Source organism: Sminthopsis crassicaudata, chromosome 4 (assembly GCF_048593235.1).
Source record: "Sminthopsis crassicaudata isolate SCR6 chromosome 4, ASM4859323v1, whole genome shotgun sequence".
Classification (NCBI taxonomy): Eukaryota; Metazoa; Chordata; class Mammalia; order Dasyuromorphia; family Dasyuridae; genus Sminthopsis; species Sminthopsis crassicaudata.
In genome coordinates this window covers 441,603,030-441,623,788 of record NC_133620.1, presented here as the reverse complement: position 1 = coordinate 441,623,788, position 20,759 = coordinate 441,603,030, and the positions used below count along the sequence as shown (strand labels likewise).

Genomic DNA, 20,759 nt, shown 5'->3' with positions numbered 1-20,759 from the left:
ATTTATAGCATTTTAAGATTTGGAAAACACTTTAAAAACTTTCTCATTTGCTTTTCACAACCTTGGAAGACAAGTACAATGATTCTCCCCATTTGAGGAAACTGAAGCAGTGACATGCCCAGGATCACAAAGCTACAAAGTATCTGAGACTGGATTTGAAATGAGGTCTTTTTGACTTTGGGGCAGCTAGCTGACTCAGTGGATAGAGCATAAACACTAGCTGGGTGAGCCTGGACAAGTCACTTAACCTTGTCTGCTTCAGTTTCCTCATTTGTAAAATAAACTGAAGCAGGAAATAGCAAGCTACTTCTCTGCTAAGAAGACCCCAAACGGGATCATGAAGAGCCAGACACAACTGAAACGACTGAACAGCACACACACACACACACACACACACACACACACAGCTCTGACTACCTAGCTGTTCAGGTCAATGGACACTAGTCTGAAGGTGCTTACTGATTATCTCTCCCAATTGGAGGGGATTCACTTCTCAACCATTTTTGTTTTGTTTGTTCCATCAGGTTTAGTCAAAGAATTATCCTCAACAGATAAAATAGAAGAAAAGTGAAACAGCTCCACTTCCTCTTAGCATCCATTACTATCATCCCCTCCATATGCAGCAAATTTAAACACTTAAAAAAAAAATCTGTGTCCCTAAATATAATTGAATCCCCTTTTGTTATCCATTTTATTCACAGCTTTGGCTCATTTTGAACACACTGAACACTGTTCCTCACAGTTCTTCATTTGCTGTTCACATCTTCCTAAATGCTTCAGGACTCTACATCCTCAAAGGCTCCATTAGTTCTAGCAGGTTCCTTTACCCTGAAAAAGCTTCAAGTGGGGGTCTAGTGATAAAAACTGGATGAATGTTGTCTTGAAGACTACTTTGGGACAAAGAAGACTCAGAGATTCTTAGATCTATGAGAAGTTCAAGACTCTCCCTAAGAAGAAACTCTATTATAAAAACATGGGCAAAACCCCTAGATAAATACACATTTTCTGAAAATGTTTTACTTTCATAGTATAACAAATAACTTTTCCTAATTATATGGGATCAATGACCAGAAATGGTAGCAGCCTAACAGATTCGGATTAATATTTATTTCTGTGTGTAACAATACTAGTCAACAATCCCAATTCATTGCTTCATGACGTACCATGAACCTTAGGTCAAGTCAAGGAATTCAATGACCCATTTAGAGGTCACAACACTGGCATTAATTCACTGTCAAACAAAAGTTCCCTTTTGGGGCTATTTAAATCAAACCACCAAAGGCACTCTTTATCTTGATGACTTCAAATCAGTTGCTCACAGCAAAAACTTAGTGCCTTGGGGAAGAAAACTTTTTAAAAGGAAATTCTTAAATATGAACTGGAATATTTGTGGATTTGACATTTTTAATGAATCTAATTCTTTACATGAAAACAGAAAGTAAAAATTTTAGGCAAGGAAATACAATCACCTGTATAACGAAACCTGTTAATGACAGTTTGCTTTTTTTTTTTTTTTTATAACTAAAACAGACAAAAGACAAGAAAACTCAAGAATAACCATACCTACTTTCAGAACCTTAAATTCAACAATAGCTAGAAAACATATTCTCTAAAATAAATAAAAAAGTCTTTCTTAAAATTTGTGCCTAAGCCCATGAGACCATGACAACTGTTGCATCTTTTTTATAAAGTAAGTTAGTCAAAGATTTCAAACTCCTCAATGGATTTTTGTGTAGATTTGGAAAACTAGAGGCTAAGTATAAACTTGCTAGGAAGTCTACACAGAAAATCAAGTTTATTTTGTCCTTTCTTCAGTATGGTGGAGCTTCCATAAGTTGTTATGGGATGTACTCAATAAAGATTATTGTCAACATGGAGCATTTTATACAAAGAACTTTTTCTTTAAGCTATATCATTATATAAATGGATGACATTATATAAAGTGGATGACAACCTATAGATCATTCTAAATGGCATATTTTTGAAATGCCTTCTTTTAAGCCTTATCTTATCTCAAATAAACTCAAATTTACTGTACATAAAAAGAAAAAGAGATAAATTTCTAGGGTCAAACTCCCTTTAAATAAGATGCAATTTTACTCAAATGAGTCTAAGTGGTTAGATCTCTTTCCAACTTCCTGTTTATAAATGGTGCCACCATTCTTCCAGTCTTTTTGAGTTAAAGATCTTTGAGTCATCTTTATTTATTCATTAATCTTCATTGCCTTTAACTCACGTGTCACCAAAGTCTGCTTTTTTTTCTATGAAATATCTTTTGAATTTGCTCTTTACCCGACTCCTCCCTCCCCTTCTCACTCCCAAACTTTGTCCATACTATTATTGCAGCTAGCAGCCTTTTTTTTCCCCTCTTCATTTCAAGTTCATTCTGATATTTTTTCCTGACTAATATTCCCAAACAACCAATACTTATTAGCCAGACACTATTAAGTGTCGGGGACACAAAAATAGGCAAAAAGACAGTCCCTTTACTCCAGGAACTTACAATCTAACTTAAAATTCTGCAAACAAATTTGTACAAACAAGCTACATTCATAAATCAAAAATAATTAATAGAGGGAAGGCACTAGATTTAAAAGGGATTCAGAAAGGCTTCCTGTGGAAGCTGGGACAACTATCAGTTAGAAAACTCAGTATGTAGAGCTGAGGATCCAGGTATTGGGGACAACCAGGGAGAATGCCCAAAGTCTAGACATGGAACATCTTATTTGTGCTTAGCAAAGAAGTCACTGGATCAGAATACACGGCAGGGAGTTTATGGTATAAGTAGATTGGAAAGGTAGGAGGGGCTAGAATCATGAATAGATTGAATGCCAAATGGAGCATTATATATTTTATCTTAGAGGTAATAGGGTGCCACTGGACTTTATTGAGTAGGGAGGGACAGTTGGACATGAGCTTTAGGAAAATCACTTTGGTGACTGAATGGAGGATGGACTAGAACAGATAAAGCCTTGACGAAGGCAGACCCACCAAGAGGCTATTTTCTTTCACCATTTCATTCTTCCCAAGAACCTGTAATGGTTTTTTTCTGATTTTTACATAAACTCCAACCTCTACTTCCTTTCAAGATCCCTCATGATCTTTTAACTTTTATTGTCAAAACAGCTCCTCACCCAACTATATAACACACCATTACTGTTTTCTAACTGTGTCATATGTTTTCATCTTGTCTCCTCAACTGAACTGTATTCCTTGAGTGCTGGAACTACTTATCTTACTTTTTTTTTTCTTTTGTATCTTTCACAGCATCTACCATGAATTAAGCACATATTAAATCTTCACCAAACACAGGCTGATTTGGTTGATGGATACCTGGAGAGCAGCAGAATGATCATTTTGGCAGGCCAGTTCTTGTTCGACCTCTGAAACCTCCAGTAGATTCCTCTCGCTGACCAAGCGAGACAACTCCCCAACCACAGTCACATGCTTTGACACAGTCCCAGACATCTTCTTGAACTGTGGATAATTCTCCACAAAGGCCTGTCAGAGAAAAAATGGTGGGAGATTCTGAGTCATCATTTCTCAGCAGAGGATGAGTGAAAACAAAAGACCATCTCTACTCACCCCTGCTGACCAGAATAAGATTTCTACAGCTCATTCTGCAATGCATTAAAACAGAAGAGCTGCTAGGTCTTTAAATACTGAGAGTTTTAGAACAGTGCGAATACAATTGATGGGTATAATGGGTACCAAAGTAATTAGGGCTTATGACCCCAGAAAAGACAGACTAAATAGGTGACATAAAAGCTAGGCACAAAAACGATTCTGGATTCTTCCAGCTTACATCAGAACACTTATACATTGTCACCATCTCCATAGCAACCCATTAGTCACACATGTTTCATTTACCTTCATATCTGCTATTGATTCTAGTTTTTGTTGTTCTTTTGGTTTCCTTTTTTGGAAGTCTTCCATGAGATTCTTAATGTTACTGCCAATCTCAGCAAAATTCAGGTACATGTTCTGTGTAAAAGCAAGAAAGAGACAATGGCTTGGTAATACATGGTTTAATTATTTTACAGTTTAAAAATCAGATATGACCAAGAATCTCCTATATCACTGGAAATGAAGGGAAAAATAGAATGCTACCAATAATTAACCCTTTTGGACTTGGACCAAGATAGTTGAGACCAAAACTTCTACCATTCTCCCAAAGAGCAACTGGGTCATGAAGGGCAATATCAATATGGTTTAATTATATTGAATTCACATTGCTTAATATAAAAATTAATTTTTCACACAAGTACTATTTCTCTGCAATTTTATTCAGTATTAAATATGCAGCTGTTTATAGAAGAAATGATCATTAAGAGGTTGGAATGAAAGTTCTAGGTTTCCTCTGGAGATGTAGCTCACATACACACAGAGATATATAGATGTGCTATATTTATACATATGTATAAATATGCACACATGTAATATTTGTGCACTTAAATGTAGCTGGACTTCAGGTTATAGCTACTTATCTTTCCATGTCAAATTCCACCTACTTCTACTGGTCCCCACTCTTAACAATCCAATGATACCCTGTTTGTAATTAAAAAACCACCTACGTTGGCATAGAATTCATCATTGTCAGCAGATAAGACCACCTCTCTCAGGTCTTTACTGATCCCCGGTACTCGAGAAAGGTCAATCCGATTGTTGTTGATGCCCAGCAGTTCATGGACCATGGCCTGATATGTCCACTAAATAAAAGGCACACAAGAAGAAAATAGGTAATTATGATAAACTAAATAAATCTTTAAAATACAGCCAACTCACAAAGATCTTAAAATAATAATTCACCTATAATCTTAAGTATATGTAATTTTTTTTTCTTAACTAGTACTAACAACTTGCATTATAATGAACATCGACAATCCTTTGAATTGGTAAACCACTAAATATTCAGATGCCTTGAAAGTTTATATTTTACATTTCTGGAAGAAAGTCAACAAAGAAAAATAAATGCTAAAAGAAAATAAATGCTGTATCTATCCTGAGCTCTAAATCATTGCCTGTAAATTATGCGTCTATTTTTGCTTTCACAGACAGAACTATACTGGTCCTGCAGTTACACACTGTACCATTTCCTGTGAGCTTTTGTGGTTTTCTGTCGCACGAGGAGAGCACTCTTGCAGATTTGTGCGGTGCTATATTTATCCTGGGAACACTAATATTATCAGAAGGAAGCTCGTGAGTGGATCAAAACACAGGCATCCTCAGAAGCTTGCCTTTGCATCCATTTTCTTTTACATTTCTGCAAAATTTAAATTAGAAAAAACTCAAACGCTGGCAGAATGTGAATTTATCTGGTAAAATTGGTCAGAATTCCTGCCTTTCTTCTGCATTATTGTAATTTGTAGAGAGCAAATTACTGTCTGTGAAAAATACATAAATTCCTTGGAAAAAGTATGCATCAGCTCTCCTAGTTATGGATATATGAGAGCACCCAAACTTAAAAGTCTTTCCTTGCATTTTTATATTATAGAAAGAGTTCCAATTAGAGTGAATAAAGAATTGTGTAAAATGCTGAATTGTTCTAATTTGTACTATACATTTCCACTGAACTTGGGTCAATGACAACCTTTTTATATAATTAGAACTCTGAATAGTGCAAATTCTAATACCTGCAACTACTTCATGGGATTTATTATTTCCACTAATTAAAGTGTAGGTATATATTTCATGTCCCCCCCCCCCCCCCCCGAGGCTGGGGTTAAGTGACTTGCCCAGGGTCACACAGCTAGAAAGTGTTAAGTGTCTGAGACCAGATTTGAACTCGGGTGGTCCTGAATTCATGGCTGGTGCTCTATCCACTGTGCCACCTAGCTGCCCCCAGGTATATATTTCAAATATAACAAATAGAAAAGGCCTGTAGATTAAATTTTAAATTAAGACTCACTAGAAAGTGATATTCAGGTATATTTCATTTTTAGCAAAACTAATATATGAAAATTTAGACTTAATAAAAAATAACTTAGGAGTTGATTAATCATATGCACTCAGGGAACTTGTTTTTGAAAGGAATTTTATGGCAAGCTATTCTTTAATAAAGCTAAGAACATTTCTGTAAAGTGTTTGAATTACTTATAATCATCTGATTTGCACACAATAATTTGATCACATAATCCAATGTCAATTTGTACTATATTTAAGTTTCACTGTACACAGCAATGGATTTATGATTTCATAGGCTAAAGCTTTTTCCCAGATACAGATCATAATTCAAGTGACTTCATCATAGGATACTTATCTATTTCTTTCTGAAAACACACTAGAAACTTTCTGACATTTCTTTTAATATTTTATAGATGCTAATGTAACATTGAGGCTATCCATCTGTAATCTGCACTCTTGTTAGAAGATCAACTCATTTCCTTTTCAGATAGAAACATCCTTGAAGATGGCTCTTACATCATTTCTTACAGGAAGTCATAATTTGTAACATTCTGTAGGATACTTACACCCACTATGTATCTTTCTGTTGCTCATTGGGTAACCTGGAATTATGATTCTTTGGAGAAAGTGATATTCCATTATGTCCAATCATATAACATCATAAAAAGAATAAATATTGGTGGTGCTTTTTTTTTTTTTTAATGAATAATGAGCAATAAGGAAAGACCTGTATAAGTTCAGTAAGTACAATCCAGCCCAAGCTTCCTTTCTGATCAATTTTAGAAGCAGTTCACAATTCCTCCAAAGTACCTATTTAATACATGTATATTACTGGACTAAGTCAATGGGTTGCACATCATAATCTGGCTGTGTTGACTTTATTTTTCCTCTATAGATAACCAAGCTGATCTCTTTGGAGGGACCTCAAATGCCATTTGGAGTATTCTGCAACTGGATGCAATTAGCACAGTATGTTGAGTTTAAGAGGAACTTCTGCAAGAACTGTCCTTCAAAAGGGCTTCCTTCTTCCATTCCAACTTTACATAGGATACACTGGGACCCAAGAAACAAATTTTACTTTACAACTACAAATTCTCCCTTAATATTATTGCAGAATAGGAACAATTTGAGAGATTGTATTTTCGATGACAAACTAAAAGGGGTGTCAAAGACACACAAGAAAAGGATGGCTGAGAATAAGGTGGCAAAAATGGGTCCTGACAGCTACTCTCTACTTCAAGTTTCTATTGTGATAAAGGTCAAGAACTCTGATTTTTTTTCTTTTCTCATTTGCCTACAAAGATCATGGCACCTGGTTCAGCAGAGGAGTTATGGCATCATCACAGCGGTCCAAAATAAGCAGCAATGGAGGGACTTCAGTTCTTCGGAATTCAAAAAGTTCATATTCTTTAGTAATCACTTGCTGTGGGTAAGAAAAAGAAAGTTTGGTCACCAAATGGCTATCGATGATAAAAACAGAAAAGGAGTGAATAAAGAGAACAATTAGGTGACTAAATGAAGTTTGTCCCAGCATGAGTCTTCCACAAAATTATTTACAAGCTCCTAATAAAGTGAATTTGATAGCATTCTATTCACATGAAATTGGATTAAATATCCTTATTTTACAGGTAAACATAGATATGAAGAAGTATATAACTTGTATACTGTCAGCAGAATTAGAGACAGAACCAGGACTTCTAATTCTTAGTGTCTTAGTTTCAATCCCTTAACTTGGAATACATTATGATCTAGACTTCTTGCTAGTGAATCTAGGTCATATTTTTAATGAATGTTTCAAAGCGGAACCACTTAAATCCTCACTCTATATATCTAGTTTTTTTTTTTAATTATAAAAAATGATTTGAAAGAATCCTCTCAAAATCATACTCTGTTGACAGCTGAAAAGCCTAGAGAAAGAATGATTTGGCACAGTAGTGGGCAATGTCTCACCTTCACACATTCAGCAAGTCTTTTTGCTGAGTCTGATGAAAGTTGGTAACGTATCATGGGGCATTTCTTTAGGGATAACAGAAGAGCTGTCAGTCCTTGGGTTGTCCTAGATAGCTGGACCGGATCCCAATTTCGACCCTGCAGGTTAAGATAATACGTCCAAAAAAGTCATTTTCATTCCTTATGTGCCCAATTTTTAGCTGTAATAATTCTGTCCCAGGTTAGCTGAAGTATTGACCCTTTTTCATACCTGGCAACAACCCAAGATATTGAGGGAAAACAAATGTGGATTCACAGCAATGTAATCACCATAAAACTCCTGCAAACAAAGAACATCAACATTAGTCTTCACACTGACACGTCCGTATCTTGTAGTAATACACATGATATAAAAACAAAATGTTTGCTCAGAGGTGCAAGCATAGATTATATCAATTCAGTCTACAGTAAGAATCTACTATACCCAAGACATTACACTCTGTGCTGGCAATACAAAAGTAAAGGGGCTTACATTCTACTCAAAAAATGAACTGACCTTCCTCAGGGGAGTAGCTGTGAATAGAATAGAAGTAGTAGTGAAGGACATGGCATAACACTGTAGACAGAGCAGGCCATGGCTTCAAGAAGACCTGGCTTTAAGTCCTGGTTTTGATAGATTATGACTACCTAACCATGGACAAGCTGCTTAACCTGACAGTGATTCCAAGCATTCTATCATTCACGAAATACTTATTAAATATTTACCACCTGCCAGGCACTCTGCTGGAAGCTGTGATCACAAAGATAAAATTTAAACAGTTTCTACTCTTAAGGAGTTTCAATTCTATAGGAAACTATAATATATACAAAATATATGTGAAATAAATGTTATTTTCTGGGCTTGGTGAGTTGACAAGCATTTCTAAATGACTGCTATTTGCCAGGTACAAGGCCAAGTACTGGGAATTAAAAAAAAAAGTAAAAACAGTCCCTGCCTTTGAGGAGCTCACAATCACATGGGGGAGACAAATATGGCAAAAACAAGGTACAGAGAAGATGTAAAGAAAGGGACAAGTAACATCAGTCATAGGGACTAGGAAAGAAGGCACTGATATTAGAGACGAGTTTTGAAGGAAATCAGGGAAATTAAGAGGCAGAAGACAGCACTGCAGATATGGTGGACAGTCAAGAGTGACTAGACTTGGGAACTGGCTGAGCCAAGGAATGTGCAAGAAGTCTGGAAGGGCAATGGCAGCCTAGTTGTGAGAAACTTTAACTGCCAACCAGAGGAGTTAAAAATGTATCTGGGAGGAAACAGGAAGCCCATGGAGTTTTTTGAGAGAGAAAAAGAGAGAGAGAGAGAGAGAGAGAGAGAGAGAGAGAGAGAGAGAGAGAGAGTGTGTGTGTGTGTGTGTGTGTGTGTGTGTGTAATGGTCAAATTTCCATTTTAGCAAGACCACTGTGGCAGCCTGGTGGAGAACAAACTGGAGTGGGCATATTCGTGGGCAGAAGATCAATTAGAAAACTCCAGAGATGGTTCAGGTAAGAGGGGATGGCTCTGAATTTAGGGTGGTGGCAATATGAATGCATATATAGGGGATATATAGGGGATATATAGGGGATATAACCAAAAGATAAGAATGATGGTAGAAATGACAAGATTTGTCCATAGGCTGGATAAATATAGGGTGAATGATAGTGAGATGGTGAAACTTTGAATCTGGGTTCCTAGGAGGATAGAGATACCCTCCACAATAATAAGGAAGTTCAAAAGAAAGGAGGGGAAAGATAATGATTTCTGTTGTGAAAATGTTAAATTTGGAGAAGCTTATATGAGGACATTCAGTTTGAGATGTTCATAATGCAATGAATGATGAGGGACTCAGGTCAAGAGACACTGCCCATTAATGGGCATGACCTGGATGAAGATTCAGCAAAACAGAGTGGGAAGAAGCAGTCAGCCAGACAGGAAGTAGTCATGAAAAGTTAGAGAGAAAAGCAGATCCATCAGGAAAGAGTGATTAGCAGAACTCAAGGTTATAGGGAGGTCAAGAAGGATGAGGTTTAAAAAAAGGCCTAGATTTGGTGATTAAGAGAACAGTGGACCAAAACAGAGAAAAAAAATTATGGACCAATTTCCCTAATGAGTATCAATGGAAAATCCTTAAATAAAATATTAGTAAAGAGATTACAGCAAGTTATCTCCAGGATAATACACTATGACCAAGTGGGATTTACAGAAGAAATGCAGAATTGGTTCAATATCAGGAAAACTATCAGCATAATTGATATTAATAACAACACTAACAGAAATCATATAATTATCTCAATAAAATTCAGAAAAAGCATTTGACAAAATATAGCATCCATTCCTAATAAAAACACTAGGGGGCATAGGAATAAAAGGGGTTTTCCTTAAAATGATAAATAGTATCTATCTAAAATATCAGCAAACATTATATGTAATGGAGATGTTAGAAGCATTCCCAATAAGATCAGAGTTGAAACAAGGATGCCTAGTATAACTAATATTATTCAATATTGTACTAGAAATATTAACTTTATTAATGAGAAGAAAAAGAAATTGAAAGAATTAGGTAGACAATGAGGAAACAAAACGATTACTGTATAACTATGTATACATATATTGGATTTAACATATATTGTAACATATTTAACATGTATTGGACTACCTGCCATCTAGGGGAGGGGGTGGAAGGAAGGAGGGAAAAATTTGAAACAGAAGGTTATATAAGGGTCAATGATGAAAAATTACCCATGCATATGTTTTGTAAATAAAAGCTTTAATTTTAAAAAACAAAAAAAGGAATCATTTAAAAAAATCCTCACTCTGCAGATGAATTGATGATATACTTAGAGAATCCTAAAGAATTAACTAAAAAACTAACAAATCAGGAGAACAAGAGATAGTTTACCTGTCAGGTATTTAGAGAAGGGAGGAATTTATGACCAAACAAGAAATGGAGAATATTACGAAATACAAAATGGATAATTTTGATTACATGAAATTAAAAAGGTTTTGCACAAATAAGACTAATGCAGCCAAAATTAGGAGGGAAGCAGAAAGGTGAGAAATGCTTTTTAAAGCTAGTGTTTCTGATAAGGTCTCATTTCTAAAATATGTAGAGAACTGAGCCAAATTAATAAGAATATAGATCATGGGGCAGCTAGGTAGTACAGTGGATAGAGCACCAGTCCTGAAATCCAGAGGATCTGAGTTCAAATCTGAGCTCAGATATTTAACACTTCCTAGCTGTGTGATGTCACTTAACCCCAATTGCCTCAGGGGGAAAAAAAGGAAATATAGGTCATTCCCCAATTGATAAAAGGACAATGGATATGAACAGACAATTTTCAGATGAAGAAAATTAAAGCCATTTATAGTCATATAAAAAATAATGCTCTAAATCATTACTGATTACAACTCTGAAATACCACCTCACACCTCTTGATTGCTAAGATAACTGGAAAGGATAATGACAAATGTTGGAGGGAATGTGAGAAAACTGGAACACTAACACATTGTTGGTAGATTTGTAAACTGATCCAGCCATTCTGGAGAGTAATTTAGAACTAAGCTCAAAGGGCTAAAAACTGCATACTCTTTGATCCAACAGTATCATTATGGTCTGTATCCCAAAGAAATCATAAAAGAGGGGGAAATTCCCACATGTACCAAGATTTTTGTGGTGGCAAGGAACTGAAAATTGAATAGATGCCCATCAATTGAAGAATTACTGAATAAACTATAATGTATGAATATAAAGGCATGTTACTGAATATTAATGAAAAAATATAATTTTCATTTGAAGAAATTAAAATTATCAATAGTCATATGAAATATATAAGAAATGATGAACAGGTTGGTTTCAGAAAAGCCTGGAAAGACTTACATGAATTGATACTAAGTAAAGTGAGCAGAACCAGGAAAACATTGTAGTTGGTCATCATATAATGTTGCTATTATTATGATAAATAGCTCCTCTCAGCAATACATTGATCCAAGACAACTCAATAGATGAAATAGAAAAAGCAGAGAAAGAACTATGGAGACTGAATGTGGATCGAAGCATACAATTTTCACCTTTATTTTGGTTTGCTTTTTTTCATCAAGGTTTTTTCCTTTTTTTTTTCCTTTCACAACATGGGTAATATGGAATTATATTTTAAATGATTGTACCTATATAATCTCTATTGGATTGCTTGTTGTCATGGGGAGGGAGAAGGGAAAGGATGGAGAAAAAAATTGCAACTCAAAATTTTTTGTTGAATGTTGAAAAGTATCTTTACATGTAATTGAAAAAATAAAATACTATTGAAATTTGGGGTGGAGAAGAGAGGGAGAAAGGGGGAGAGAGAGAGAGAGAGAGAGAGAGAGAGAGAGAGAGAGAGAGAGAGAGAGAGAGAGAGAGAGAGAGAGAGAGAGAGAGAGAGAGAGAGAGAGAGAGAGAGAGAGAGAGAGAGAGAGAGAGAGAGAGAATGAATATGAATGAACGTTGCTAACTTTGGAGAGAACATTTCAGTTGAATGATAAAATCAGAAGCCAAACTACAGAGGCTTTGGATGACAGTGAGGGAGGAAAGAAATAGAGAAGAGGTACAGGATAACAGCTAGTGGGAATGGGCCAGTCAAGTGAAGATTTTTTTTTTTTAAGAATGGAAGAGCGGATAGGATCAAGCATGTTTAAATAGTGGCAGGTATTGGCAGAAAGCTGTGGGTCTTGGAAAAAAACTTCATATATCTGCTAAGTTGCTGATAGTCTCAACAGAGAAGGGAGTTTCCATACCAGAAGTTCTTCATATTAATAAAATTATAGGGAGAGAGAGTAGTTATAGCAGTAGCAGCATTACATTAAGGCTACACAGAGTCTAAATTGAGCAGCAATATGGCTATGTATAAATGATTTTTCCACTGAACATCCTATTTTCAATAAATGAAAATATAAGCAATTAAAGTCTTTCCAATCTAGAGATAAAAAAAGAACATTGTAATCCATGCATCCTCTTGAAAGAAGGAGAGTGATTATTGTTCTTTTTTAAGAACAGGTCAATCTTCATAGTCATTTATTAAATCATTATTCTTAAAACCAAAACAGTTAATATTTTGTCTTTAAGGTACTATATTCTTTTAAACATGCAAATACCACTGACTTATTCAAGGATGCAATACTTTTTGGGAAAAAATAGACATCCTGTTCTATAGCAATGCATTGTATAGCATGTGCCATCAATGTTTAGAATTTTCAAGGCTTTGATCCAATTACAAAAGGTCTATTTTTCTACCTGTTCATTATCTTGTAATATATATGGGACAAAAAGTTTAAGGAAACATGAAAGACATGTCAGGGAACCGAGATGTTTACCTGAACCTCAGCCACAACTTCCTGTTCATCAGCCTCAGCCAATGACTTCACATCACTCTTGCTGATCACGTTACTGAAATCTGAAACAGACATATGAGCTTCAGGAGACTCAGAGGAGATCCACTTGGCAGCAGTTAGGCATAAATGAAACTAGCCCTTGGTGATTAATGAATGAATGAGGCTGGGTACGCATATATGCCAGAGTCAAAAGTCCTAAAAACTAGAATTACTAAGATTATCAACTTAGTAAGGAGGCTACTAGTGATAGGAAAATTTATTATTATTAAAATTATAATATATATTCATGTCAATTTGTTCTTTTGAAAGTTATTTCAAAATAATAAGATAGTGATAGACTTTGGGCCAATAAAATGTTGGGTGTGACTGCCTCACATTAAATTTAACAAAGGTGATATTTTAATGGCTATTAACCAACAATGTGCTAAGTATTGAAGAAATAAGCAGGCCTGCTTCTTGCTCATATATTCTGCCTAAATCAGACAAACCCACAGAACTGAAACAAGAAGGTAAGACCAACTCTAAACACACCAAAATAAATATTAAATTTACAGCCTATATCTGTCTCAACTCAAGCATGAAAGAACTCTCCCTAAAGGAAAAAGGGGAATTTCCTCCCAAGATCCATTCACTTCTTGGCCTCAAAGCAGAGGCTTACAGCCAGGAGACAAAGCAAATGAACAGTTCTATTACACACAGCCTTATGTGTTAAGAGGTCCAGAGAATAGCTGCACACTGTATGTGCAGCATCAAGGAGGGAAATGTCTACCAAATCCTGTGAAGCTGAGCAGCCTGAGAATCTATGGGAAGACAGTGTATAGTGGGTAAATTTGCAGCTGTTCTTCTGAAGGATGGTTTACTTTAAGCAAATAAGATTTTATTTTTAATAATAATGCGCAGGCATATAGCTGTAAAACTGTAGGCTGGGGACCAAATAACTGAGGTCTCTAAAGCCCCTAATATTGTTCTAACATCTCAAATTATTAAACTTGAAAACAAGTGGAACAGAGCTTTCTGAAGGGTCCCATTTTATTCTTCTCCTTTTGAACTGGGTCCCCTAGAGTCCTTTCCTCCAATTATACAGATCAACCATGACATCTAGAGGCAAGAACATGTAATTCAATTCAACCTTATCAAGTGTCTACCAGGTGTACCTAGTACTATGCTGGGGATGGGAGTATAAAGACAACTACTTGCTTTCAAGGAGCTAATTCTACTTCAGATACAAAAGGTACATAGATAAGTAAATGTAAAATAATTAGAGAAGAAACCTAGTACTAATGAGGTTGAGGTGCAGAGAGTCTGTGTGTGGGCAATCATCTGAATTATAAAAGATAAAGGATTCTAAGGACAAAAAGTAAGGAAAGCCAAATAGGCAAAGGGATGGGAGGTGGGCTGTTGGATCTGAAGAAAAAGAGAGTAGGGGTAGTACAGAGAGCCAATGGAGAGAGTTACAAAATTATAACAACATATATACATATGGAAAGGTAGGTAAGACTGTGAAGCGGTCTTTACAAAAAGATTTATTTATGGCTTTTGAAAAACAATATCATGATAAGTGCAGTCCAAGGCCAACATGGAAACCCCTCTTGTATCAAAGCAAAACCAACCAGGACCACTGTGTCCAATTACACATACAGAGCTCACATCTCTCAAAGGAGAAAAGGGAGGGACGGTCTATCATCTGTCCCACTGGTCTGTTTGGTCATGGCAATTATTCACTCTCTCTCTGGTACTGGCTCTGCTTACACCACTTCCTAACTGTTCTCTGTTTCTGCTTTCTTTGTTCTGTGTCAGTCCTTCTAGTTTACTTACAACTTTCAGATTGAAGAGGCTAAATGTATTACCCGATAGGCAACATGGAGACACTGAAGATTTCTGAGTGATCAGTCTTCCAGTCTGGAAATATTAACTTGCCGATTCTGAGGCAGACATATTGTGGAAGTGTGAGATTATGAGCAGGTAAAATTCAGGTTATTTTGGTGGTCTTGATAAGGAATGACCAGGGCCTGAACTAGAGGGGAAACTTGAATTAAAGAAAATCATAAGTCCCATGATTTTTGGACATGTTGAGTTTGAGATATTAATGGTTGTTGGATCTGAAGCTTTAAAAAAGGGGCTGGATATACAGATTTATCTTGAGATAGTAATTAAACCCTTTGGTGCTAACAAGGGAAAAAGTAAGTAAAGAGGGCATAGGACATCCCTTTAGAGGATGCACATGGTTAGGGAGGCGGATTGTGATTGAGCAAAGAAGAGAGGACTAGTAAGATAGAGAAAGAGACCTGGGAGAGAAAAGTATCTTGGAAACCAAGAGAAGAAAAAGTATTGGGGGGAAGGTTTAACCAATTTTATCAAGTCACAGAGAGATCAAGTAGGATTGGGACTAAAAAAAAAAAAAGTGATCAGATTTAACAGTTGTAAGATCATTAGAAATCCTGAAGAAAGCCACTTCAGTTGAGTGGAAAATTAAAATGCAAATGTCAAGAAAGGAAGGAGAGGTGAGCAAATAGAAGTAATGAATGTAGGACATTTTTTGCTTATTTACCACGGAAGGAAGAAAAAGTAAAAGAGCAAAACTTTGGCTTTGGCAGGGTCAAGTGGAAATTTATGTAAAAGGAAATTACAGGTAAGAATGCTGTGGATAAGAAAGAGGTCAGGATTCCAGAGGAGCTGAGGAAGGATGGACTCAATGGCAAAGGTGGAAAGGTTAAACCTTTGCAAAAAGGCCTACTTCTTCCTCGGAAACTCTGAGCAGAGAACCAGAAACAAGAGCTTATGGACTCTCAAATTTCCCAAGTAAATGAAAAAAATATCATGGTTATTTATTTTGCAATAATCATACCTCCTATAAATCTTTTATTTTGTTTTGTTTTTGAAGACCCAAAGTTGCAATGCTAATGTCTAAGGCAGGATTTCAACTTAAATAATCCTTATTTCAGAACTGGTATTCTAACCCCTACCTGATATATACCTTAATAGCAAAAATATTCCCACTACAGGTAGTTCTTTGAAGACAGTAGAATCCATATAAATCCTAGGTAACACTTCTGACTTATATCCAAATTTAAGAATTGCTCAGTGTTAGGCTCTTATGATATGTGTGATGATAAATTTATAATTCCTAGTACATAGGGAATAGAAATTAGTTTTAGCCTAGCAGGCAAAGTTAATCAATATGGGTTTTTTCCCTGTGACATTTCTTAATACCAAACAACAGCAACCCCCACCAAAAAAACCTCTATCTATCTATCTATCTATCTATCTATCTATCTATCTATCTATCTATCCATTTTATGGGCAAGAGAGGCTCTTGAGGCAAGAGGTGTGAGAACCAGGAAAGGCCTCATGTAGGATGGAACATATGGGATGAGCTCTGAAGAAAACTAGCAAAACTATTTATCCAAACAACTCCAACTCTATAGACCTAGAAGCCTAGCACAGTGCCTGTCATATGATCAACTATTAACAAAAGTCTGTTGAATGGAGCAAAAGGGCAAAGTAGGCTATGAAAAAATTTGCCCTATATTTTGCTTTTTTCTACTCTCTCACAATAAGAGGACTTCTATGTCTTAGCTTATAAAAACAAAAGAGAAATATCTTTCTGATCATCAGCATAAAATGTGACTACTCACATGAAATTGAAAATTGATTTAAAAAGCAAAGAAAAGCTTAGTTCTGATATCATCTTTTCAAAAACTTATGATAATGACATTCAGCTCTCTTAGGATAATGGTCACCTGAACTTTCAATACTTGAATATAACACAATAAAAAAGAAAACCAAGTATATAATAATATGTTTTGATGATCCCTTGATCTATAGTAAGGCAAGGTATGTCTAACAAGAAAATTAGCTTGCACAGAACTAAATGTAATAAAAAGAAAATTAAATACTTACAAATAAAATATACACTATATTTCGGTCTTCGGAGCTCCTGAATTAGGTAATCCACATTTTCCTTTTCAAAAAAAAAAAAACAATGTTAAAGACTTCAGTAAATAAATAATGAAAACCCATTAATTAGCACATTCAATTATTCATTAAGACTTTACTGTGTGACTAGGGTAATATGAAGTGCAATGAGAAATAGGAAAAGGATTTTGTAACATGGGGGAAAAAAAGATATGGAGGTTTTTTTAAGACTAAAATTTTAGATGTTAGAGGCCAGAATGATGATAGAACGCCTCAAATAGTAACAACCCAAATTTATTTTGATTCCTACTTATGTTCTTTGTACTATTCAGACCTGAATACAAAAAACTGCATGAATCTGGGCATACCCTGAGTGTATAAAGTACCTTTGTAGGTCGAAGAAAACAAATGGCTTTTAGGTGTTTCATGGTCTCTCGATTCAGAGAATCAATCCGTTCAAAAAGATACACTTCCTTCTGAAGAATCTCTGACTGCGTGTACACCATACTCACTATACCAGTCTAGACATAAAAAGAATGAATCAGATTATACTACCACAGAATGATAAACACAAATTTTACTACAAAATCATTTCTCTCTTCATTACCACTTAATTGGGTATTTTACATACATCAAATTTATCAATCAACAAGCATTTATTAAGTGCTAAATTTGTGCCAGACAACCACTACGGTGTTGAAGATATAAAGAAAAAAAATGAAAACCCTCAAGAAGGTTACATTTTATTGGAGCAGACAAAATATACACACATATAAAACATAGATGACAGTGTCAACAGTTTTTGAGTATGGGCAGGTTTTTACAAGAAGTATGTAAGAAGATGTAATGGGTAAGAATTCGGGAGAAATATACTTGAAACAAGGATTCTTACAGCAAGGTGCTAATTCAGTAGAATTGATAAGACGATGGTTATCTTATTTAACGTGTGAGTTGAACTTAAATAATCTAGTTTGATATAATCTTACAACAAATAATGGCTCCCTTGTAATATAATTATACTCAGTATTCTGTAATGATGTAATTGTAATAGAGAATATAAACTGAAGACTAAAAGTCACAGACATTCCATCTTGGACCAGCATAATATTAAAGCAGAAAAACATGGTCTTTGTTTATATTTATTTACACTTGAATTTCAAATAACACTTTTTGCCATGGTAACAAAAACAGAAATTACATATTACTTCAAAGCTTCCTCCCAAAATATGTACTTGACATACATTATTACTCATTTACAAGAAAACCCTGTGAGGTAATTATTACTTTCTCTATTTTACAGGTTAAGTCACTGAGATTCAGGGCAGCTAGGGGGCGCAGTGGATAGAGCACTAGCCTTGAATTCAGGAGGACCCGAGTTAACACTTCCGAGCTGTGTGACCCTGGGCAAGTCACTTAACCCTAGCCTCAAAAAAAAAAAAAAAAAAAAAAAAAAAAAGACACTGAGATTCAGGGAAGTTAAGTGGCTTGCTCATTGTTACAGAGAGGGTTAGTTGGGACCTGAAACAAGGCTTGTCTAGACTCCAATCCAATCCTCATTTCTCAAGTAAAAAAGACAAGTTTAATTTGCATTTATAAGAACAATAATCTGTAAACCTGGGTGAATCTCCAAAGTCACAATCAGAAAAGTCTGAATGAAAACTAAAGGACCATTCCTTCCTTTTCTGCTGAGGCAGCCCGCCAGGTTATAGCAAACGGGCTGAGGGGCGGAGACAGAGCGTGAGCTTTAGTTTTTACCACAGTCCGGCCTCCCACAGTCTGAGAGACAGGGAACTGGCCCCTATTTAACAAGTGTGAGGACCGCTGACTTGTCCTATGCCATCTGCCTCGTCCATTTTCAGTACCCTGCACACCTGACTTTTAGAACCTTTAAAGGGCAGTTAATGTTTTTTAATTCCTTCATCAGCGCTCATGTTTCATACTTGTTCACATCTAAGCATGTCTATCAGGCCTGTGCACCGGGGAGTTAGTCACAGATTTCCTTGTCACCTTAAACTCGCTTCATTTAATTGGAAATCCACTAGGGTGGGCAACCCAACCCAATTTACAGAATTAAACTCCTAGGCTCTCTGGAAACCAACATGAACCAACATACAGGTTAATGGGAGGCAATCTGATATATGCACATATAATAATATATGCATGTGTGCATAATACACATGTATAGATAACATTTAATAAACATAATAAAGTATTACACACATACATATACATGTACACGAAGTAAATTGGAGATAATCTGATATATATGCATAAGTATGTACTGCACACATATATAACACATGTATATATCACACATGTATTACATAGATAAGTAGATATGTTTACATAGACACATACACACACATGCACACAAAGTAAGTTGGAGGCAATCGGATATATTTCTGCTATCTGATAACATGCATATATTATTACACATATTTACATATTTATTTATAGTTACATAGACAAATCTACCACACGCAATGTGCTGAGTTGGAGGTAATTTGAAATAGATGCATATGACATGCACGTGTTACACAGAATTCCACACCCCTCAGTCGCCCTAAGCGTTTCCCCGAGGTTCAGTTAGACTGTAAGCCCCTGGAGGGCAGGGGCTTTCTTTTACTTTTCTTCACATCCTCCGCATTTAGCACAGTGCTGGGCACATAAAAGGCGGCTATCAATGCCTACTGACAAAACACATTCAACAAATACCAAATGCTCAACATCGGGAAGAGCCCGGCGTGGGGGAACAGAGGAGAGGAAAAGGGGGCGGGCTAGGAACCCAAACCAAACTCACCGTCTCCTTATCCATAAGAAGTACTTTCATGCTGGGTCCACTGTCCTCTATCATTTTGGAAATGTACTGCTTCACGGCAAAAACTACGTTCATGTTGGCAAAAGGGAGGTTTGCGCACAGCAGCCCTCTACCCACCCCCTCACAAAAGCAAAGAGCCGGTCTGTTTATTTGACAGGGTCGCCTTCCTCCACGGCTAGTGCTTTCGCTTCCGGGAGTGTGACCAACCTCGAAGGCTTCTGGGAATTGTAGTCCTATGCCAGCCGCTGACCCGCCTTCCTGGTTTGTCCGGCTTAACCCATTGAATCATGCGCTCTCAAGAAACCAATACTTTTTCCTGACCCATTTTAAGGCCTCCCCCCGTCCCCATTCTTTCTTTTGTCTGTACTTTTTGGCTTTCCTCCAAGCTCGAGATAGGGAACGATGCTGGCGGCCTGCTACGTTTAGGAGGGTCTAGCCTCAGCAAGCTAAGTGGTTAAAGCAGGAGGAAAACTGTTTCCGAGTTCGAATTCGGCTTCAGACTAACTGTGTGATATTGGGCAAACAAATTACTTAACCAGTTTGCCTCAGTTCTTCAGCTGTAAAATGAGCTGAAAAAGAAATGCGACAGCACTCCGGTATCTCTGCCAAGAAATCCCCACCTAGGGTCACAACGAACCGGACGCAATTGATAATAGACACCGTGGGCCCCTAAAACAGTTTAGGAGAGAGGGCTGGACTTCTGATGCTTTCTACTCCTCGGGCGCAATCACTCTGTTTTGGGGCCTAATTTCCTATTTGATAGACCGGTTTAAAGAGATTAAGTGCTTTCTG

The 20,759-nt window shown here is 36.4% G+C and overlaps 1 protein-coding gene across 1 annotated transcript in view; it reads right to left on the bottom strand.

Moving 5' to 3' along the window:
• VPS45 (vacuolar protein sorting 45 homolog) overlaps window positions 1-20,272 on the bottom strand; it is a 71,203-nt gene extending 50,931 nt beyond the window's left edge. The window contains exons 1-10 of the mRNA XM_074263358.1: window positions 19,950-20,272; window positions 17,536-17,670; window positions 17,135-17,195; window positions 13,217-13,296; window positions 8,105-8,173; window positions 7,855-7,992; window positions 7,217-7,327; window positions 4,575-4,709; window positions 3,871-3,984; window positions 3,334-3,501 (exon numbers count right to left, since the gene is read on the bottom strand). Coding sequence (XP_074119459.1) covers window positions 3,334-3,501; window positions 3,871-3,984; window positions 4,575-4,709; window positions 7,217-7,327; window positions 7,855-7,992; window positions 8,105-8,173; window positions 13,217-13,296; window positions 17,135-17,195; window positions 17,536-17,670; window positions 19,950-20,042 — 1,104 coding nt within the window. The 5' untranslated portion in view covers window positions 20,043-20,272. The remainder of the gene's footprint in view (window positions 1-3,333; window positions 3,502-3,870; window positions 3,985-4,574; window positions 4,710-7,216; window positions 7,328-7,854; window positions 7,993-8,104; window positions 8,174-13,216; window positions 13,297-17,134; window positions 17,196-17,535; window positions 17,671-19,949) is intronic.
• Window positions 20,273-20,759: the final 487 nt, after the last annotated feature.